At 43.8% G+C, this 23,563-nt stretch overlaps 2 protein-coding genes across 7 annotated transcripts in view; one reads left to right on the plus strand and one right to left on the minus strand.

Moving 5' to 3' along the window:
- Positions 1-5,670, plus strand: part of CD300LF (CD300 molecule like family member f) — a 38,371-nt gene extending 32,701 nt beyond the window's left edge. For all 4 annotated transcript variants that reach the window (XM_077327900.1, XM_077327902.1, XM_077327899.1 and 1 more), the window contains exons 5-7: positions 644-678; positions 2,408-2,569; positions 4,783-5,670. In XM_077327900.1, coding sequence (XP_077184015.1) covers positions 644-678; positions 2,408-2,569; positions 4,783-4,890 — 305 coding nt within the window. In that variant the 3' untranslated portion in view covers positions 4,891-5,670. The remainder of the gene's footprint in view (positions 1-643; positions 679-2,407; positions 2,570-4,782) is intronic.
- The window catches only part of RAB37 (RAB37, member RAS oncogene family), a 98,069-nt gene extending 81,360 nt beyond the window's left edge, over positions 1-16,709 (minus strand). For 2 of the 3 annotated variants that reach the window (XM_077327909.1, XM_077327905.1), the window contains exon 1: positions 15,951-16,706. In XM_077327909.1, coding sequence (XP_077184024.1) covers positions 15,951-16,070 — 120 coding nt within the window. In that variant the 5' untranslated portion in view covers positions 16,071-16,706. Of the gene's footprint in view, positions 1-15,950 lie in introns of all 3 variants that reach the window. The other variant, XM_077327906.1, reaches the window with a different exon arrangement.
- Between the last annotated feature and the right edge of the window lie 6,854 nt (positions 16,710-23,563).

The following is a 23,563-nucleotide window of genomic DNA, read 5'->3' on the forward strand; positions in this document are numbered from 1 at the left end:
GTCCAATTTTTTTTCCACCTCTGAAATACTATATTTCTTCTATAGCCATCTGCTTGCTCAGCAGAACCCTTTCCTATGGAAAGTGACCAACATTTTCCTAGGGATGACAGACTCTGTGTATGACAGAAGTTTGTTCTCATAGTTAGCCTCTGTAAGCAACTGAAAACAGTCACATATTGTTGGCTGGTACAAGCCATTCGAGTTCAGGACAATCAATACATGAATTGTGTAGCTATACTTGTGTGAACCTGTAGATGCAAAAACAGTAACAGGTGACACATTTGTAAATTTGCAGCAGTTTGGCAACATGTGCTTCTACTTATCCAGTAGGCACTAATGGATCATATAATTTGGTATCATGAAACAATCAGGACATTGAATGGCAACTGAGAAGAAGGTCAGATAGGAGCAAAGCAGTTTCCTGAACTAGATGCAGGAACTAGATCGGCAAGTGCCCACCTTCCATAACTACCACCCAGGCCTCCTCATAAAGGGTGTTTTAATATAATTTGTAGACTAAGTAATAGAGGTTCAAAGGTTGCTCTCTCTCCTTTCCATGGTGATGTTTTGCTGCTCCCCCCTGTATATTGTTTGCACATCAGTATTGCATGGATGTCACAGAAAGTGTCTACTGTCTTTTCAGCTGCCAAAGCATCGGGATGTACCCTCCAGCCTATGGTAAGAAGAAGTCAAATGGCTGTTCTTGTTTTCTCTAACATATATACCCCCGCCCTCAGTAGGCTTGCAGAGGCAAAGGGCTATTTCAGTGCCTTTGACAGGATTCCAGGGGTTACTAAAGAGCCCCTGGAAGGTGACTGAGAAGGGCCACTTTTAAGAAAGACACTCAAGCCTGCTCACAGTGTCCTTTTCGCATTCATGCACAAAATCCCAGCCTTCTGCAAGTGCACAATGATCCCATGGATCAGACTAATCTGTGGAATGAATTTTCATGAATACATTTAGCAGCACCTTTCATGACTGAAATCCACATTTCTCTCTGCCCAGCTATTATATTCATGGAGTTAGTGAATCATAACTATAGCTTGTATCTGCCCAAGCAAGCCAATGTATTCTGTGATTCATCCTCAAAAGCAAGGTGGGTATGAGGGACAGGTCAGGTTTATGAAAAAAATAGACTGGGGGGGAAAGGGGGGGGACAGGATTCCTGAATCCACCAGTTAAAACACTGGGAGAGCATGTTTAGCATTCTCGGTAATCTAGGTACCGGGTGCAACAAAGGGACTGGATGGGGTGAAGCCTTGTTTATAACAAAACTGATTTCAAAAGAAAACCTTACTTATGAGTGTAAAAATCAGGGGGAAATGGATACGATCAAGTGAGTGAGTGCACTCTCTAAGAATAATGTGATACAGCAACATGCTAAGGTAGATTGTGTTTCTTTTAAGGGAGGGAATATGTGTTGATTCATTTTTCATTTACATGTTTGCTCCTCATATCCTTAATGATCCCTATATCCTTATTTACCCTTGTATACATAGTTTGGTGTAGTGGTTAGGAGTGCGGACTTCTAATCTGGCAAGCCGGGTTTGATTCCGTGCTCGCCCATATGCAAGTAGCTGGGTGATGCTGGGCTTGCAATGGCCCTGATAAAGCTGTTCTGACCGGGCAGTGATATCAGGGCTCTCTCAGCCTCACCCACCCCACAGGGTGTCTGTTGTGGGGAGAGGAAAGGGAAGGGGATTGTAAACCGCTTTGAGCCTCCTTTGGGTAGAGAAAAGCGGCATATAAGAACCAAGTCTTCTTCTTGGCAATTATGCACAGGCCCTGTTTAAGGATTTGCAGGGCCCATAGCACCAGAGCCAGTGTAGGGATTCACGGGGCCTTAGCAGAGCACTACTGGTGCTGTTCCTTGTGCTGTGACCGTGGGAGCAGCCTTCCCAGGGATAGTTGAAACTTGGGAAGCAACTGACAGCGACACTTTGCTAAAATCATTTACTAGCATTATCTTGAACTTTAATTTCCTTAGCATAAAAAAAGAAAACAACCTAAAAATAACCATACAGCACCACAGGGCCCCTGGAACCACCGGGTACATAGCATGTGCTAAATTTACTAGGATAAAGGGCTTCTGTTTATTCACTGTATAATGTCTGTAGAAAACCACTGCTGAGTTCACACTCGAGTTGCCCGGTTTGGTTTGTGGCACAAATATTACCTACCTGTGTAGCAGTTGTTCATATTCTGTGTTTAACTACTGTCGTGTGATAATCAATATTGAAGTTTCTCCTGCTAAGATAAGAGTTCCTTCCTTTTCAGTATGTACAAACCCTTGGGCCCCTTAGATACATGAATGAGATACTTCTGTTGTAGGATGGGGTGTCTAACTGGATATGAAGCCAATTGTGGGGCCCAGCAGCCATCCTATTGTTTTTTGGTTTGATTCCAGGTTCCCCGTCGTGCAGAAGGCAATGTTTCAAATGCAACCATGGCAGCAAATATTAAACCAAATGGCAAGAAACCTTCTCCCAGCTCTGATCCAGATCTAAACAACACACTCCATGTAGAATACGCATCTGTGAAAAATTCAGCACCTCCTACTCAACCTCAGGTTCCATTACTAGAATTTTATTGTTCTTTTCAGTTTTTCTGCCTGAGAACTACAGACAGTTATAGACTGTATGCTTATTAAGCACCTCTCAAAGGAGTTACTTTTGAAAATCAGATCTTATTGCTTTATGTATTGGATTATTGAGTGTGAAGCATTTTAGAAGTAGCTTGAGGTAAAATGTATCCTCTGTCAGTTCTAGCCCGTTCCTTCTTAACTGGCTCCTCAAAAGATGTGCTTGGATATGGAATCAGAGGGCAGAATTGATCTGAGTTCATGTTGATCAAGATGATATTTGACATTGCCTGGGGGGAATACTTAATGAGAGAGGTTTCCAGTGCTCTCATAAAGAAGCAGGGATGTCAGTCTCACAGCTTCCATGAAAGTGTCACCCAGACATCTTCCGCATGACAGATTAGGCTGCGATCACATAGGGCTAATTCCTGCTTTTGCACAGAACCTGGCCCATTCCAAGGTGGTCCCAGGCCTGGCCTAACTCAGGTTGTCAGTTGGCCCGCAGCAAGGGAACACTGAGAAATCCACTTTCTCTCTTTTGCCATGGGATCCAACAGTGTATATGTCGGGGTAGGATCATGTTTAAGGGGAAAAACTCAGGCTGTCCCCACTCAGACATTGCTCCCACTCTCCCCACCAAGCATCACTTGTCATTTACCTTCGCAACCTTAAAAAAAAGACATGTCAGATCACATTACAACATGATCCCAAAGTAACAAAATGCCAACTCCCCTCACCTGCCACCACATTTGGTTGGCATCTTTCCTTCTTTCTATTTTTTCTTGGTTTAAGTGAGATCAGGGACAGCCTGCATGGTGGGGGAATGGCACGATGAAACAGCCCATTTTTCAGGTCCTTATTTGTGTTTTAATGGGTTTGTGTTACAATATAATTGTGGTGATTTCTGCAAAAAAAATTATTTTGGACTTGAAGGGGGGCACACAAATGGTGCTGGAAGCTGACAGGGAAGTTTTTGCCATGTGACAGCGACTGATGAGTAAAACAAATGTTGGGAAGTTTTGACTTCCTGTCCCTCAGCTATCCTGGGCATACACAAATCCTAGGGCAAAAGGGGGACAGCAGGGCACAGCATAATGCCTGGGTGAGTCCCCCATGCAGTAGATGTCCAAGTGAATCTCAACGTTTTTTTCTTGTGTCACTCAGTTTCACATTCCTGCGGCCATCAGAATATAGTGCTACTGTTGACTCGGGAGGGGTTTGCATGGTACAACAAACTCCCTCAAAAGTCATTCAGCCATCATGGTAATAACATTTCTTTTTGGAGAGATTCAGAGTACGTCTATACAGGGGTATGGCCTGCAAACAACCAGGCCATGAGCAACCTTTATTGGCAGAAGAATTATTGGCTGTGCATTATTTCACTGTACTCTGTCCCAGTGTTAATGAGTAATGGACAGGGGAAGTGGGAGGGTGTGCCACAGAGAGATACTTTAAGGAAATACTATAAAAGCATTAATGTTTTAACTATGTTTGTATTTTGCGTAAAAAATAATATCGCTAATTTGGTCTCCCTGTGTCCCTTATAAGGTTTGTATCTCCCGTAACTGGTGTTACATTTTATGGCACACATGGCCCAGTTAGACAAAGGGACATTCAATACCTCTAGTCTATACATAGACTTAATTCTTTATACATCAAGAGAGTTCTGCAGGGTGACCTCCACACAGTTACTGTCATCTTCTTGGTTTGCCATGACATGACCAAGTATTCTGCTGGAGTCCAAATACCTTGGGTACAACTTAGCGAATATGGATGTTTCTACATTATTATTATTACATTTTTATCCTACTTTTCCTTCAAGTATCTCGATAGCATATTCCTCACACACTCAAACAATACTGTGAGTTAGTCTGATAATTATCTCTCAGTCCATCTTTAGATCACACACTGAAGTCTTACTGTCCTATTCAAAGTACATACACTCTCATTCTTGATGAGGCCTGGTCTGCTTTTCTCTATGCAACGTTAGGCAATAGACATTCAGAAAATTATCAGGAAAGGCTGGGAATCAAGCCATGGATTGCCCAGTTTGGATTAGATAAAGATAGATGTACTCTTGGTTGCCAAGTACAATTTTAAAATAACTATACTTGGTCACTTTATATTATTTTTTCACTATTATTCCATGACTACTCCTGCGATTTCCTCTCCCCGATGAACTCTATGTTTTAACCTTCTAGGTTCCCAGTACGAATACAGAAGATGTTTCTTATGCGACCATAAAGTTTCCTACCCAAGGTGAACAAGAAATCTATGCCAATTTGAAGTACACATCCAATCCAAGCTAACTACAACAGACTGATTAGAGATGAAGAAGAAACCCATTCTCCATGAGAACTCTTTCCCCCAGCTGGAAATATTGCCATCTGGTCAGTGACAGAATACGACTGGACTTCATCCTCTTATTCCAGCACCAAGCAGTTACCTATGATAAATGTTACTTCATTCTAGCTACTGGAGGACTCCACGGTGGATGCCACTGTCAAGAAACCATCTTGAAGAAACCCTCTGAGCACCAGACTATTTGCAAGTGGCTACAGAACATGCATACATGCTTATATAACCTAAACAGAGTTGGAAAGCCAGAGCAACAGAAAGGCCTCTACTGAAGGCAGACATCCTCTAACCTTGCAGGGAACTATTGAGCACAGGATCAGGTTCCTGCAAAGCCATCAGGGATAGAGAGAGGTACATACACATTGCTAGAGAACTTTGTCAACAGTGAGTTGCATGTAGGCACAAACTATCTACTCACACTGCTCTTTGCTTCCCACCAGTGTACAGCCTGAGGAGACAAGGGAATTGATCTTGGAGGACGTGCATCTTGGCATGCATCATCTCAGCATGAGGTGTTCCCAAACAGCCTTATGTTGGCAAAGTAATTAATACAGCGAGGTTGCACAACCTAACTAAAGAGTAGATTAATGTTTATTTAAGGATAACCATACTTGATAGTGAAGCATAGAAACACAGATAGGATCCTAACTACATTGCTAGCTGAGAGACAGAAAGAAACTGATCACAAGACTTCCAAGAAGCAGGAAACTTCCCCTAGGAGTAGGAATCTGGATACAAACAAGGAATGACACTTAACAGGAGAGAAGGTCCTGACCTCACTATCCTATCCAGTTGTCCTCTTGCAGGGTCTTCTTCTCTTCTTTGTACACCAGACATTGTCTATTCCCGGCTTTCTCAACCAGGATTTCATGAAACCTTAGGGTTTCTTGATGGCCCTGCAGGGGTTTCCTGAGTGGGTAGGGATTAATTATATATACAGTGCAGGGGGTTGGACTAGATGACCCATGAGATCCCTTCCAACTCTATGATTCTATCTATGAATATATATAATTTGTTAAATATTTATTGGGTGATATAAGCAGATATGGTCATGTCAACCACCCACCCCTCCCAAAATGGCCAGTGATGGGCCTGGGAGGGGTAGGAAGGGGAGGGGCCCTGGGTGGGTGTATATACAGCTATTGTGGCACTTCTGGGATTTCTCAAAGCCCAAAGAAGGTTTCAGGGGTTTCTTGACAGTAATAAAGTTGAGAAAGCCTGGTCTATTACAACATCTTTTAAGTAGACAGGAGAACTCCCACCTCCACAACTACTAAAAGGACTGCAAGGAGGGAAATTAGAATGGGAAGGCATATGACATGTGATCCATGTCCTCCAAGGCCAATTACCTCCCCAAGGAACCCTTTGAGCATTAAAAGAGAAAGTCCTTAAAGGTTCCTTGGGGGCTGAGAACCAGCCCATCCTTTGTGACAGGATAACTGCTAACTTACATCCTTTTGAGCTACTTGTTTGTTCTCATTAGTGGAAGAGAAAGCAAGAGTCTGTGGGCCAAACTACACATTATGTCTCCCATGGGATTGCCACAGAGACTCCCTGGTTCAATGCCCAACACCTCTAGATAAATGGATCAGGTTGCAGCTGGTATGGTGGACCTTAACCTGGGTCTCTAGACAGCTGCTCTACTAGTCAGAACTTGATAAACCAATGGTCTGACTCAGTCTAAGGGAGACCCATGTGTGGGCGCAAGGGGCACCTCTCTTCTCCCCCTCACCATTTCCCCAACCTGAAAAGGAACTGGGGGAGTTATTTGTCCCATCAAGGTGACTGCTTGTGCACTGAATCCTTGTACATGCAGCTTCCAAATGGCACAAGTAGTGTTCTCTTGGTGGCATTTTGGGTTGGGGATATGGCACCAAGGGAAGGCAGAAGCCCTTCTATGCTATGATTTGGACCAGAATCAGGCCCCTGGAACACTTCTAAACTGAACTCCTACAAGGCAATCCTTGCTGGTATCCTTCTGCGACACCCACGGTGATCACATGGCAGACATAATGTGTCACTGTGTGTATGCAACTGTGTATTTGTCTTTGTATCAGAATCTCTGTTTGGGGAACTCACCTGGGAGGCAGCGAGAGATGCTGGTGGGCAAAGAGAGATGACTCAACAAGAGCAGAAAAAGTAGCCTCTTTGCAAATTTAAATGCTGCCGATAAATGGAACCAACCTCAATGCTCCTTAACCATAATGAAATCTGTCATGCTTTGCAAGTCTTTCTCATGACGCCTTATATCTCGGCTACCTTCCAGCTTGCTCTGGTCTAAATGCATTTCCTGACAAAAAAGGGACCATGTCAGAAATTACCTCTTATTTATATGCTCCTTTTAAACTGTTTGCATTCTCAATAAGATTGACTTGCACTCTATAATCACCAGGCACCTATGGAATCACTAGGAGCTGGTAAATAATTCACAGCCATTATGAACCCCGCAGGCGGCTTCCCATCACTGGCTTGTAGTTCCCTTAAATGAGCCAGTTTATCAATAGAGGCTTTCAGTGTTCAGCTATCTATATATCATTCAATACGATTCACTCTCCAAAACACAGCACAGCATGCACTAAAGACATAAGTTGCATTGCGCTGGAACAGATGGGAACTTTACTCCTGGGTGTCAGCACTTGGTAATCTCTACACACATAGCCCACATGCATGCACTGACAGCAGCAGACATACTAGCAGGTTAAAATACAAGTCAAATGCAGGAAGTGTCCCTTGTAATCCTTGGAGCTTATTAGGTATTAATTAATAGGGTATTCATATCTGCCTACATTCTACAGAGGCAGTGTGGTGTAGTGGTTAAGAGCAGCAAGCTATAAGCTGGAGAGCCTGGTTTGATACCCCTCTCCTCCACATGCAGCTAGCTGGGGGACCTTGGATCAGTCACAGGTCTCTTAGAGTTGTTCTTGCAGAGCAGTTCTGCTACAGCTCTCTCAGCTTCATCTATCTCACAGGGTGCCTGTTGTAGGGAGAGGAAGGGAAGAGCCATTTTGGACCTTCTTCTGGTAGAGAAAAGTGGGGTATAAAAAACCCAGTTCTTCTCTTCTTGTTCTTCTCTCAAAGATGTCCTGTAGAAAAGAACAGCTGCCTGTCCCTTTCTTTCATGCTGGCTCCCCCTGGCAGACGGCGGCCGAAACAAGATGTGACAGCATCCTTATGTCTGTCATGGGGGGGCTGCTGCTATTTTAAAGTGGTTTTAAAATGACTCCTGTGGCTGTTTCAGCATCTGAAAAGGCATGGGGGGGGGAGAGACAAGCACCACAACTCAAAACACTACAGGCTGTATCAGGATCAAGCCCTTGCAGCAGGTTTAAAGAAATTTTAAATGATAGTGGTGTCCCTGTGGTTTGCACAACAACACCGTCATGTCCAGTTCAGGCCAGAGTGGTATCATGTCAGATTTCATGTCCTGGGCTACTATTGGGCTGTGTCAGCACATTCATGTGTGAAATCTTGCAGATTGTATCTGAACACATGGAAAGTACATTGCTGAAGAGGCTTTAGCTGCTCAGGAACAGACAACCTGATCAATGAAAAACTGGCTCCCTGCAAAAAATGGGCAAACAGAATGTAAGTTGAACTCACTTGTGTTTGAGCATCCTAGTTAATTTGTTTTGTTGCATTTCATTTGAACACAGGTCAGTTAAAAATAATTAGTTTCCAGAATCCTCATAGCACGTTGTATGGATTTCCTGTTTCACTGGCCCTATAACAGAAGTCAACATATTATTCCTACATAACAGAGGAGAAGTTTAAGATAATGATAGGTGGCTTGTCTAAGGGTGGCCCTTTGGACAATGTCTCCATTTCAATCCTTGATATCATCTGATAAAAGAAGCAGACAACAGGCGATACGAAAGCCCTGAAGGGAAGACCCTGGAGAGCAGCTGCTAGTCAGAATCAACAATATTAACTCTGAGAGATTCATAGTCTGGCTCTAAATAAGGCAGCTTCATAAAAGGCCATTGAATGGGTTTTTTATGGGGGTTAGATTGTTATTATAATCCGCCTTGAGTCCCTGGAGGAAGGCGGACTATAAATTCAAATACTAACAACAATAATAAAATCAATTTAACTTTGAGAGAGCTTGGAGAGAATCTTGTCCTCTTGTCTCAGATAATACTTGTTGCTACAACATGTATGCAGCATTAAAACCCACTAACAATGAGAGGCTGGGCAGGGGCAAATGCCTCGTGCAGAAATGGTTAGAGCTGGAAGGAGCCATACAGGCCATCTAGTCCAATCCCCTGCTCAATGCAGGATCAGTCTAAAGCATCCAGGATAAGTAGTTGTCTAGCTGCTGCTTGAAGATTGCCAGTGAGGGGGAGCTCACTGCCTCCTTCTTCTCATACTCAGCTAACCCATCTCATTTTTAGGAATTCCTTAAATGAAGGAGACGTCTGTGGCCCATGTTCAAGTAGATTTTACCTAGGTGATACTATAGAGTATATCACTTGTAACTGATAATTCCAGTGTCCTTTGCAGCCAGACTTGGGTTTGGGGTCACATGCTAAGTTGCTGTCAGCACACATAAGGCTTATGTGTGCACATTCAGAGCCTCTGCCTCCAAGCACTATATGGTTATACATTATTAATTCCCCTAACCTTTCCCAACACAATTGTACACCTTATTCATGGTGCATTCATGCACTATATTATTTACCTCTTCCTTTAGGATGTATAAGTCCTGAGCATGTGGTGTAATAAATTTGCCCTTGTCTTGTCCTCAGAACATTCAGCAAACATTAGCTATTAATTGCATAATATTATATGTTTTGCAGCCGAGAAAACTGACAATTAGCAATTGACCCAAGAGTACTTGCAATGGATATTTTCATATTCAGAAGAATCTTCCAGTATAGCATACCTGGAACAGTAGCACTTCACAATGCACATGGGGATAGCATCACAAGTCTAAATGCTTTTCAACGTGAAACACTGTGCATATGAACCAGTCTCAGAGACAGGAGCTGTATTGGTCTGCTATATCACAAACCCAAAGATGTTATAGCACTTGGCAGTAACAGATTTATTGCTGTATGAATGTACACGCATTGAATAATGCACTTTCAGTCCACTTTCAACACACTTCCTAAAAATTGTTTGCAAGTGGATTTTACCATTTCACATGACTAATTCAGCTGCAGTTTGAATGGAAAGTGGATTGAAAGTGCTCCTCGATTATTCAGTGTAGGTGAAAGTGCCCACATGGTTACAGCAATCTCATCAGACGCATGATGTGAAATATCAAATCAGCAGATCTAATTATACATACACAAAGGGGGGATGTGCAAAGTAGGAATAATAGGCCACAAAATGCAAAAGCCACTCTATGATATTAAACCCATCTAGCCAGACTTCACTTCATATAATACAGAACAGGTTTGAGTCACACCTTCAAAGAAATTCAGGTGACTCCTACAAGCCAAAGTCTAATTTTGGTGTGTTCAGTCTGCAATAATAATGTGGGAATAAAAATATAGAGAATAAATCAAACGTATGGCTTTTTACCTAGAACATCATTATTACTGGCTTTTCTTCACTTTTGAGCTCACCATATCAGCAATATATCCCCACATGGTATCGGAGGAGCCATGCAGAGGAATAAATCTACCTTGAGATTCTAGACGCAAATATCCATCAGAACAGGGGTAGCCAACCTGTGGTCCTCCAGATGTCAATGGACTACAATTCCCATGAGCCCTTGCCAGTGTTTGATGGCAGGGGCTCATGGGAATTGTAGTCCATGAACATCTGGAGGACCACAGGTTGACTACCCCTGCACCAGAATGCTCAATTCCACTCTTGTAATTTGGGACTACAAGGATCAGGCACCTGAAACAGTTCAAGAAGGTGGTGAGAGAGTAGTTTCCCCACCAAGGCTGAGCATCTGCACCCTGGCCATGATTTTGCCCCTGGAATCTGCCCTGAGCAAGGGTGACGGTGAAGGCCCTTACTGGCTGTCCTCTCTGGCTGTTCTTGATTGTGCAAAGGGCTCCCCTTGGGCCCCAAAGTTCAGCATCCATCAGCTCCCACTCATATTCTCCTTAGTCCAAGAGTCCCCACATTTTTGAACATGATGGCATCTTTGGTGTGTGTGGGTCAACAACCACAAAATGGCTGCCACAGGAGGTGGAACTAACCACTAAATGTCAGGATGTGAGGCTGTTTAACAGGATCCTTCTTAAAAATTAGTTTAAAATGTTTTCCTCTGTACCCACAGCTTACTTTCAATCAGGCAGTGAGGATCTTTGTGGTGTGGCAGCAGCTACTGCCAAAGCAACATTTTCTAGACTCTGCACAGCCAATCAGATCAATGGCCAATCTGATGCCCGGCCCTGTGAAAGCTCCACCCATTTTCTAGAAACACTTGGTAGGCACCCCCGTACCCATGCTCCCCACATTGGGGGCTACTACCTTAGTCTATAGATGCTAAATACAAATTGAAGCTGATTGAGGCTGCTGAATGCTACCTGTCTTGATAGGTAACTTTAGGATATGGTTCTGCTACCAATTATTTAATTGTGTATAGGTCTAATTCAGTGACTTCTTCCCATCACGAGTGCCAGCTAAATGATTCTCTTTCAGCCTCAGTTTAACAATTCTGGATTTTGACATGGCTGTAACAATGTATATTTTACTAGTGCCCATGCCCAGTTCTGCCTGCTGACTAGCCAGATATCTCAGCTTCCCGAGACAGAAAAATCCAGGTCATTGCATACACAAAACCACACAAAGCTGTCACAGCCTCCCTGCGGCCCTGCAGGGTGATTATGAAAGTTACTGCACAACTATCTTGTTAAATGTAATGTGGCTCTCTCAACAGATTTCTTCTCCCTAGAGTGGAAGGCAGATATAAAATTTATACCTCTTGCGTGCAACATAAAAAGTCAAATCCACTCAGCAGAAAGGAACATAGACCACTAACAAGAGCCTCTACTTGAACTTCTGTATATATTATTTATAATTTTATTTTCAGCATGACTACATGTGGTTCCATCAGTCTTGCTGCTGTGATCTGTTTTCTCCTGAAAAAGGAAAGACAGGCTACAAAAAAAGGAAACAATTCTGTTCTTCAAACATGTAAGTGTCGGGAAAAATATTCATCCAGCTTCACTATTTAGTCAAAACACGATGTCAAATTACCACAAGGTCAGCATGCATTGGGTCTAGGGCTTTTTCAGTGGTTGCCCCAGCATAGTGGATCCAGTTTCCTTTCTGGAAGCTCATCTTTCCTCTTTACTTCCCTTCTTTCAAACTGGGTGAAGATGTTTTAATTCCCCTGGCCTTTGAGACTAGCACTTAAATATGCAGGTGGATATTTATGCTGCAGCTGGTGAACTACCATTTTAGAGAATTCAAGGTTGTTCTTCGATTACTGTTCTCTCTGGATCTGATAGATTCACTGCCATATAGGAATGTTGATTTCACCTCCATCTGTGCTCTATCTGTATATTTGTAAATATAATGATATTGCAGATATCATGTGTCTCCAATGCTCCCTCTTCCAACACAGGAGAAAGGGGGGGGCACAGAACAACACACTGAACACCAAGAATCTGAGCTCTTAGTTTTAGAAAGAGTTAACCCAATAAGCCATCATCATCTGCTAGAGTTAATGCCCCTGAAACTCCAAGAAGGTTGGAATAATTTAATATTTCCTGGGATACCATGTAATATATCTCTCCTGAAATCTTATGCATGTCCAGTAAGTACTCTAGGGGTCCTCTACATAGATGACCATTTCCATAGGGGGAGGTATCTTTCTGCAGGGGCAACACTTCAACTAGGAATTAGTAGCATCTGGTGGAAGAGGTCTGGTGTGGAACACTGTAGAGAGTTTGGCCATCTGCATGGTGTACCATTCCCTGAACACACCAGCAGATGACCTGCCAGGCTTCTTGGAGCAGATGGTTGCTTGAGCATTGCAATACCCAAAACTGATAATTCTGGCGGACTTCAATTTCCACGTGGAGAAACCCTGCCCCTCTCAAGGCTTGGACCTGATGTCAATCATAGCACCATTAGGACTTTCTCAGTTTGTGACTGGCCCTGCACATCAAGCTGACCATATCCTGGATCTAACCTTTGGGGTGGGGATAAAATTGGGTCCAGTACAGGTGACACCATGCCATGGTCATTTTGCCCTGAAGGCTCAGATCAGCACCCCGCCCCTGCCTTATTCAGGTGGAGAGCAAATTTATGCTCACCCAAGGACACTTATGGATCCTATAGGATTCCAAAATGCTCTGCAGGATCCAATTCCCCCCTCCCCTGGTGTCTCTTGTCTATGAGCTGGTAGAGGACTGGCACAACTGGCTCTCTAAAGCCATTGATGAGATTGTTCCTCAGCATCCTCTCCATTCCCGACCCCAGCCAGCTTTGTGGTATACCCAGGAGCTGCATGAATAGAAATGGGAACTGAGATGACTAGAGTGAGCTTGGTGGAAACTCAGGCTGAAGCTGCAAGAGCATCTTTTAAGACTATGAATACTTATGAGAGGCAGAGAAGGCGACAAAGATGAATACTTCATGGCGTCCATTGCTTCTGCTACCTCTCACCCAGCACGATCCTTTAAAATAATTTGGTCATTAACATCCCTTGCAAATGGATCAGAAAATTCAGAACTGGCTATCAGCTGTGAGGCATTTGTGAGCTTTTTTTCGGACCGGCGCTACAAGAAAATCTTGTCACTCCTCCAGGACTTTCCAACCAAGATTGACACAGTTAGGGAACTGGAAACCCCTTGGCTTTCTCAAGGCCCTACTTTGGACTGCTCCAGTCCCCTTTTCTTAGCTGATGTGAACAGAGCTCTGGCAGCTGTTTGGCTCACCACAGGCCCCCTGAACCCAAGCCCTTATGGTGAAACCTGGAGATGAGAGGGTACAGTTCTGTAAGGATGGTTTGGGGAGTCCCCTTCAAACATGAGGGGTCCTACCGATGGCAGAGACCCAATAAACACACGGAGGCAGAATGGTTGAAAAAGGAAAAGGATCTATTTTAAAATACTACACAGATACATCAAACCAGAGAATCAATACAGAAACACTGTGTGACAGAAAGCAAAGGGGGATCCTGTTTATACCCGTCTCCAACTAAAGCTGGGAGACGGACGAGGTTCAGATTAGTTCTGATTCTGCTTGAAGGTATCTTGAGAGATGAAGATGGCCCCTTTTTCAGCCCTGGCTCCGGCCTGGTGGAACAACCTCCCAGGAGAGATCAGGACCCTGCAGGACCTGAAACAGTTCCACAGGCCCTGCAAGACAGAGTTGTTCCACTGGGCCTACAGCTGAGGCCCACCAAACAGCAAAGGTACTGGCCTCCCTACACACCCTCAGCTAGTACTGAGTGGTAAATGAATATCATTAATTGCCTTAAAACATTTCAAAGACACTCCCCCCCTCCCCTTTGAGGAAGGCATCAAGCACCTAATGTGAGCACAAACTACCACCAGGAATGTAAACACTAAAATAGTTAACAGAATTTAATAATTGTAACAATTTTCAGAATTTTATAACTGTAGCAAATGGTTTTCCTTGTGTTTGCGATATTATTGTATACGTTGTAAACCGCCCTGAGCCCATGAAGGAAGTGTGGTATAAACATCTAATAAATAAACAAATATCTGCTACCCACCTCAGAATCAACTCTTTATTGGGACCTGACAAGGTGTAAACAGCACCCCCACAACTGATGGACATATGAATGAATGATGAGAAGAATGACAAAGAATAGCATCTGTGGGGGAGGGCCAGAACTTAATCCTACCTCCGAGATCCTCAACCATCAAACCAGTTTATTTATTTATAGTTACATTTATTTGCCACCCTCTCTCTAGGGATTCAGGGCAGCTCACAACAGAATAAATGATATAAATAGAATACAACACAGATCTAGGACTTTAGATTTAATCAATAGGTTTTAAAACATTAAAACCAGAAATTGAGCACTTAATTGCTCAGTTCTCTCTATCTTGTGGGAGAAGGCAAGGGGAGGGTCACAAGAACCCTTTAACTGGAGTCTAATTAGTGGGTTCCCAGCAGGGGGGCCATCATTTCCAGGTGGTGCTGTGGCCACCACAGGCGTGATGGAAGGTGTGCTGCATTAGGACACACAAAGATTCAATACATCCATTGAAAAGTATGGAATAGTTTTCATGGACCAGTTTGAGGAATGAAGCCAATAACTGCTACCAAGAGAATGCAGAGTTCAATAATCCAGGAAAAGAGCCACCCTGGCAGTATACAGCAAAGCTTTCCTCAACAAACTCAGATTTGCCAGAATAATATAGCTCACAGAGCAAGTTTCCAAAAAGTCCCATGAGGGTGTATTTTTATGTTTTAAAAGGCCCTAATTCTCTTTAAACTGGGTGTCTGCCTATTATCTCCCTCCCTTCCAAATTAACCTCCACAGTGCTTGGAAATAAACAAGGGTCTAGGGCTGCCCTTGCTCAACAGCTGTGTTGCGTTAACAGAAGAAGAGACAAAAAACAGACCCCCATCCCCTTCATTTACCGGCATTTTGAAAGTTTCTTGTACTGTGGTCCCCCCGCTGCCGTCTGGCTACGGCCCCTCGGTACCAGTCCCGTTCGGAGCTCACTTTCGCCCCCTCTGGGGGTTGTCGGGCACTGCAAGTGTTTATATTCATCATGTTCTATCCCAAAGGAAGCTCAGAAGAGGGGAAAAGACGCGAGTTTGGGGGGCCTTTTAGGACACTGCCGCGATCCCAATTACACTCCCGAGTAAACTGCGCCTTCACTTCCTTCCTCCTGCTAAATTCTCCGCGAATGCAGCCGCGCAGACGCCCGGATCTCTTCCTTCCCTCCCCTTTTTGACTCGGACACCCGCAAGATCTCGTAAAGCTCAGCCTGGGAAAGGATCGCAGGCGAAGCCTCCCCGTCCTTCCCATGCCCCCCCTCCACTCCACTCTGCCTCCCGTTCGCATTGTTGGCGCGCTGCTTGTGCCCCCCGCCCCCTGGTCCGTGCCTGGCTGTACCTTGTGCAGCAGATCCTCGTTATAGCAAGCGCTGCGGGGGAGGCCCGCGCCGTCGTCCGCCGGGCCCGGGTAGGCATAGGGGCTGCCGGCTCCGCTCTGATATCCCCAGTGCGTCTCCATGCCCTTCTCCAGACTAATGCCGGGGCGTCGAGGAGGTTCCAAGCCGCGGCTCCAGGCCGGACCTCGGGGCAGCGAGCGAGCAGGGCCCTTCCCTCGGCCCGGCGCTACATGTCCCTCCTCGCCCGGACAGGACAGGTGGGCCAACGGCAGGCATCGGAAGGGAGCTTCGGCCGGGGGAGGGGGGGGGCGGGCTGCTGGTGACCCGGAGCCCGGTTCGTGGGACCGCAAAGGGACGGCGAAGGCTTCCTGGCGGGTCGACGGGGCTGCTGATGGGCTCGGGGACCAAGGCTAGCTCCCTCCGCCCGCGACCCGCTGTTCCTGCGGCGCCAAGGAGAAGCCCTCTAGCCGCGGCCCCGTTAGCAGCCCCGCAGACAGCGCTACCTATCTCAGGGCCGTGCCGCTTCCGCCGCCGGCGCCGTCCTGCGGAGCGCGGTCCGACTGGGCTGGGCGCGCTGCCTCTCCTCTCGCCGCACCACAGTGCCCCCCGCGTCCCTTTTCCGCCTCCGCCGGCCACTTCCCAAGGGCATCACTGCGGATTTCAGAGGGACGCCGGTCCCCTGCAGGGCGCGCTCTCTCTCACCGGGGACAGACACCGTGCCTCTTACCCGCCCGCCCCGTGCCCGCATTTGGAGAGCCGTCTTTTCCCTGGGAAGGCAGGAACTGCGCCCTGCTCTTGGCAGATGCTCAGGGGAGCTGATCTCACTGCAGCTGAAAAGAAGCGCTGGAGGCTCTGTCCGAGCCACAGACTGTTCCTCCGCGCAGTAGAGGTGCCTCAAGCTTCTGCTGAGGTTTCTTCCTGCGGTTTGCATTTCAGGTGGAAAGAAGGTAGACTCTCAGTATTCATTTAGGAGGGACAGTCTCCAGAGAAGAAGTTTCAGGGGTTCTATATTCAAATCCTGAAAACTTCAGCGCCATCTTTAAATGTGTGTGTAAAGAAAAGGGGTCTGCCTAGTAACTCTGGACTTCCTTGGGGGTCTCCCATCTAAATACTAACCATCTCTCTCCCCCAAAGCACAACTTAGAAAAATGCATTGCTCCTGTTAAATAAAATGCCCCAACCTGGCCTATAATCAGACTGGCCTATAATCAGACTTACCCTGTGACATTCCTAAACAATGACTGGCACTCCTTTGAGAAAGACACAACCCGGGATGACCAGGGTTTTCTTTGAAGGGTCAAAAGAAGAGTGAAGAGGGACTGCGCTTTCATAACCATTCTGGTCCTCCAGATTTTTAGCAGAGGCATCCCACTCTACTTCATTTAAGTCCAGCTGCTGGCTTGGCAAATACTGTGAAGAAGATTTTACTTGTGATGCTGGAGAGTTGGCCATGATCATGAGGGAGCGAACTTATAAGGGGTTGGAAGGTCTCCGGAGCCTCTAGGAGGTGCCTTGAGGAGATGCTTGATGGGGCAGTCACTGGTGCTACAGTCTCAAATTCTGGAGTCTGCAGAGCGTGAACTCTGATTGGAGATAGGCCGGGGACTAAAGTTGCATTCTGAACTGGCTGGAATAGGAGCTCTTTGATATGTAGCTATTTAGAGGCTTTTTGATTTTAAGCCTCCTTCTGAAGACTCGCTGCAATGTTGTTTTTTTCTTCCCTATCAGTGAGGTTTGCAAGTTGCCAATAAGAAAGGAGATATGAGTCCTCTAATAATTTACTTTGAGTAATGAAACAGTCTGGTGCTGAGAGGGAAGTTTCTTTTCCTTCCTCCTGCACACTGCAGACGTATCCTATCAGTCATCCACCGGCCACCGCCCACTTACAGGGGGCATTGTAATCAAACAAAAAACCCGAAAACAGTCTTCTGAGATAACGTCAGCCGTTAGTAGTGTAACAAGAAAAGTTAAAAAATTGTCAAGATAAAATCCACAGAGGAATCTCATACCAGTTAATGATGAATTACATGATAGCCTACTAGTGGTATGATAAAGTTGAGGTTAATGGGGCGTATAGTAGGCATGCTATTTTGACAGGATGGAATAAATACAAACCTAGGTTGTGTGCAAAAACAGCTTTGTGGCTCTCAACACAAGAAACATTTTAGGTGAGAAATGAACATGAGTGGTTAACGTATCATGACATATTAGATTTCTCCCAAGGGCAATGCAAAATGAAATAAAGAGAATATCTGATAACAGAAGGATCTAAAGCTCTAATTATAAAGTAAGCAATACATTTGTAAAAGCCTTTTCTTCGCATTTCCATGTGTTTCTTCTTATTATTATTATTTTAGTTTTTTAATATTCTGTATCCTTTTGTATTTCATATGAGTTCTTATCCTTGTTTCTAAAAAAGCTCTTAATAAATTATGTATTTTTTAAAAATAGCCCAAATGCAGTTAAGAAAGAGAAGTGTGTGCTAAAGCCATGGCAGGGGGGGAAATAGACAAGTATCTTTGATATGTCTACTGGCTTGAGTGCCTTAGAAGAACATCTAGATAAAAAAAACAATAATAGATGCAGACATTATTCTTGGGAGACAGCCTCTCTTCTGAAAATCATATAAAAGGCAGTCCTTTTTCCTGTTGGAACTCTTTCTCAACCTTACATGCTCATAGACTGCAAGAACCATAGAGCCGTTCTCCTGGCATCTTCTTGGTTTTGATAATGGTAATGATACGTTATTGGCATACAGATGCAGCCAAATAAGGTGAATATCAAATTACTTTAAAACATTTTAGATTTGATTTGAAATATATCCATAAAAAATCTGGCTACATCCATGTTTTAAGATCTGCAGAATGATCATTCAGGAGACAATGAAGTGTCTTCATTTGCCAATCCCTTAGGGGAGAAAGAAATTTTCTACTAGGGGGTCCCATGAAACTGACAATCCCAAATAATATGCTGAGTTGAATCAGGAGAATTTACAGAACTTGGGGGTAATTTTTCTGTCTATGGTACATGCCAGTATCTTCCTAATAAGATGTTTGAGGGAAGTGAACTCATTCTCACTAGCATGAAAACTCTGCAGAGGAGTGAACCAACAAGATTATAAAAATATTTTGCCATTATCTCACAATTTAATTGAATGCCCAGGTTAGCAGAGGAACAGACATAAGGTTGTAATGGAAACATTTTTAATTGTTGAAAATCAAATAATCTTTGTTTCAAAGCATAAAGGATCTCAGGCTCATTAAGCATCAGAAAAAGATCAATTGAAAATCCATTGTATGATTTTAGATTCAACAGTAAGAAACCATGAGTGACATTGTGGGTCCATCTTTAAGAAAGAGATTAAACTACTCAATTTAGTTCTAAAAAGTATTTTGAACCAGAATTTAAAAATTATTAGCCAGGCCTTAGTTTCTAAAAAGTGTTGGCCCAGCTTGGCACATAGCATGGTATATAAGGCACACACTTGGTGCATGAAGAATTTAGCAAAATGTTTCTTGGATCCCTTCTGTATTACTACTAAAAGCTTTTATCCATAAAATAACTGGATTAAAGTTTTGGCCTTAAAAATTCTAATAACTGTTGGAACATATTGGTTACCTTTCAAGTAACAGAAACATTTAATTTGTGCTGAGGAACACTCAGCTAAATTTAAAGAGTGTTCATGATGAACTGACCATTTAAGATTATAGTTAAATATGATGCCTACATAGCTGAAGTTTTTAACCTGATCAGTTATCTTGTTCCCCAACATTCATTTCTTTGGATTCCAACTTTTGGGGGAAAAATAAAACTCTAGATTTCAAATAACTGATCAACAAAAAATTGCATTGGCAATGAGAGTATAAAAGTAGTCAAGAAATCTTGAAAGATCGACTTCTGATTTGGAGAGGATGGCTGCATCATCCACATACAATGGCAAGGGTATCGTATGGGACTCAGCCTTCAGAATGTGCCCATTAAAATTCAGAATCAAATCAGACAAGTACAAATGAAAGAGGCACAGAGCAAGAACACAACCTTGTTTCACTCCTTTAGTAAATGGCAGTTCAGCAGTTAGTGGGCCCTGGGAACAATATTTGACTTGACACAAAGTGCCAGTATGAAGTTTCCTGAGGAGAAACAATATCTGTGGATCAATTTTGGAACATTTCAATTTTTCCCAGAGAGCCTCCTTTGGAATTGAATCAAATCCACAAATACTACATATAATTTCTTTGTTCCAAAATTCATATATATTTTTGGCTAAAGATGCCAAAAGCAGACAATGATCCAGAGTAGATTTCCCTTAAGAGAAACCAATTTGTTCTGGGCCATTCTTATTTATTGTAATTCTCTTGACTCTAATATATGCCACCTTGAAGATTCTTTGTCAAATGGTAGGGTATACATTTTAAAATCAAATAAAGCCTATTTGTCCCCTACAACCCATGAGCTTCCTTTGAGCCAAGCTCACTGACTGAAGCATGTCCTCTTATGTACCCAGTTTGTTAATTTTTGTGCATTTTCTTCAGTCCACAACTTAGATGATTGAGCCTTACTGGGCAATGGTGGCTACGGAGCCTTGGACCTGAGCTCCTAACAGCAACAGCTACAGCAAAACTGGGGCCTGCCCTGAGCTGGTGGATACCATGCAACAGAGCTAAAGTATTCGTAGTGAGACCATGATGGATAGGAAAGGAAGGAGAGAAACATGCTATCTTTCTAAGGAGATCCCTACAGCATTCTTCCAGCATTGGCTGATAAGGAATCTAGCTGCAACTAAAAGACAGTTAATCAACCTTTTTGGTTTACATTTGGAGTTTTCTCTGAGATATGTTGAGCAGAGCCAATTCAGCAGTAGGTTTTCTGTTCCCAAGTGATTTTTATGATTACTGTAAATACCAATTTCCAAAAACTGGCTACAATTGGACATGACCACCATATATACATATATGTTTCTAATTCACCACCATCTCTCCAACCATTTTTATTCTTTATTTTTATGATGCAGAGTAAAATACCATTTTTGAAATTCCACACTAACCCTTATGTCAATTTTTGCCCCTTTTGCACACTGTGGCTACAGGCCTGCTTGCACCCCTTCATTTCCGTGGACTTCTGCAGGGAAATTTCTGATCTATTGTGCCCCTGTCAACCAGCTGGGGCAGTGAGTAGAAAGTAGAAAGTGAGCAGAAAGGATAGACAAGCCTCATGGAAGTCCTGGCTTCTGAGTCTGATGCTCACAGGCTAAGCTCTTCTATACATTGTGTACTTTTGCTTTTGGTGTTTTGAACAATTAGGCCAGCAACCATTAGGCTTTAAGAACAAAGCCCAGTTGAAGAGGGATGTTGACAAACTGAACGTGTCCAGAGGAGGGCAACAAAGATAGTGAGGGGTTTGGAGACCAAGACGTATGAGGAAAGGTTGGGTGATCTTGGTCTGTTTAGCCTGGAGAGGAGACGACTGAGAGGGGATCTGATAACCATCTTCAAGTATTTAAAAGGGCGCCATATGGAGGATGGATCAGAATTGTTCTCGCTTGCCCCAGAGGGACAGACCAGAACAAATGGGATGAAATTAATTCAAAAGAAATTCCATTTAAACATCCGGAAGAAGATCCTTACAGTTAGAGCGGTTTCTCAGTGGAACAGGCTTCCTCAGGAGGTGGTGGGTTCTCCATCTTTGGAAATTTTTAAAGAGAGGCTAGATAGCCATCTGACAGAGAGGCTGATTCTGTGAAGGCAAAGGGGTGGCAGGTTACAGTAGATGAGTAATTGGGATGTGAGTGTCCTGCATAGTGCAGGGGGTTGGACTGGATGACCCATGAGATCCCTTCCAACTCTATTATTCTATGATTCTACAAGGAAACTCTCCATGTTACAAGTAACAAGCACGTGTATGTGAAGTCAGCAGCACTGCTGTGTTTTCTTTCCAGACAATTTACAAACTCACCTGAGAGGGATATTCCATTGGTAAACTGCTGAATATACTGTTGGTATTCCAGTCTTAAATGGGAAAGACATTCACATGGGCCTTGTAGCTTTGAAGAAGAGTCTGAAGCAGTTAACCATTCCCCTCTTGCCTGCACCCCACTCATAATTTGCAGCACTGCGTGGAATTACATTTTCCCACCCACTTGTCCTTTCTTTCTTCTGCCTCTCTCCTCCCTCACTTCTATGGCTTGATCAAACTTCTCTGTAAGCTTTTTTGGTCAGTGGTCTGTCTTCTGCGCTCATGCTATAGAGAGTTCTGTGCATCAAGGGCAGTGTATAAATGATAAAAAAATATTATAAAGTGCAGTCTAGCCAAAGCTATGCACTGTTAGGTCCTGTTTATTTCATTGGGGGATGAAAGCCAATGTATTAAAAATGGGACTTAAATATGTTTGACCTTCGCCAGAGCAATCCCAGGCAGCGCAAATGGGAAACCTAATGGCATTTCCTGCATTTGTTTCCCTGCAAATTAATATTTGGCTCATATCGTAATGTTCCTAAGCAGGCAGGAAACCTATCTGCATCTACTAACACACATTCTAAAATGTGGCTCCAGCTATTTCTGTTCTCCTGTGCTGCTGTCCATCCATTTATCTTCTCCTCTTCCTTTTCATACTTGAAAGCTCCTTATCCAGCATTGTTACAAAGAAGGTATTTATATTCATGCACATGTTGGGAGATATTTTCATAATATCCTTCCATATTTCTGCATGAATTCTAATTGCATTGCCTTAACGCAAGGTTCTGAGCACTGACCCAAATTGTTTTACACATGTTATTTCCACCAGATGAGCTGGCATTCCAGTGAGGAATCTGACATTCAGGCAGGCGTCCCCACCACCACCTAAAGGTTCCTCTTCTCCCCAAACCTTCCCTTTGTATCTGAAGAAGTCAGCTTTCTATCATGAAAGTGCATACTGGAATAAACGTTGTTAGTCTTTAAGGCGTCACTGAACATCCATTTCGTTTGGCTACCACAGATTAATATGGCTGCCCTGCTGAAAACTTCAAGTCATTGTTCATGAGTGGTAGATATCTCAAAAACATAACCTTTGTTTAACGTAACCTGGGCTCGACAACAAAACATATTCCTTGTTTCTAGCTGCTTTGACAACATAATAAGATCCCCAGAACTCCAAGACTCCCCCCCCCAAAAAAAGACAGTCAGCATCATATTTAACTTACACACTGTGATAAGGACTTTAGAATTGCATCCCTCCATGTGTTCTGTTCCATCAAATTGCTTCCCACTTGGGGGTTGGCCCCATGCATTCATTACCTCCAAAATGTGTTACCATTAACAGCTTTGCTTAGGTCATGGCTTCCTTTATTGAGTCACTGGTGTTGCCTAAAGAAGAAACTTCTAAGAATATCAAAAAGCCAGAAAAATGTTGATCAAGCTAGCAACATCGCTTGGGATAGTAGTGGGTCCCACAGCAATTACGAATGCACATTCTGGCTGGAGAGCCAGCTTGGTGTGGTGGTGTGAGGCAGGTGGGGCTGAGAGAACTCTAAGAACTGTGACTGGCCCAAGGTCACCCAGCTGGCTGCATGTGGAGGAGGGGGAAATTAAATCCGGTTCTCTAGATTAGAGGCCGCCACTCTTAGCTGCTACAACAAGA

Source organism: Paroedura picta, chromosome 3 (genome assembly GCF_049243985.1).
Source record: "Paroedura picta isolate Pp20150507F chromosome 3, Ppicta_v3.0, whole genome shotgun sequence".
NCBI lineage: Eukaryota > Metazoa > Chordata > Lepidosauria > Squamata > Gekkonidae > Paroedura > Paroedura picta.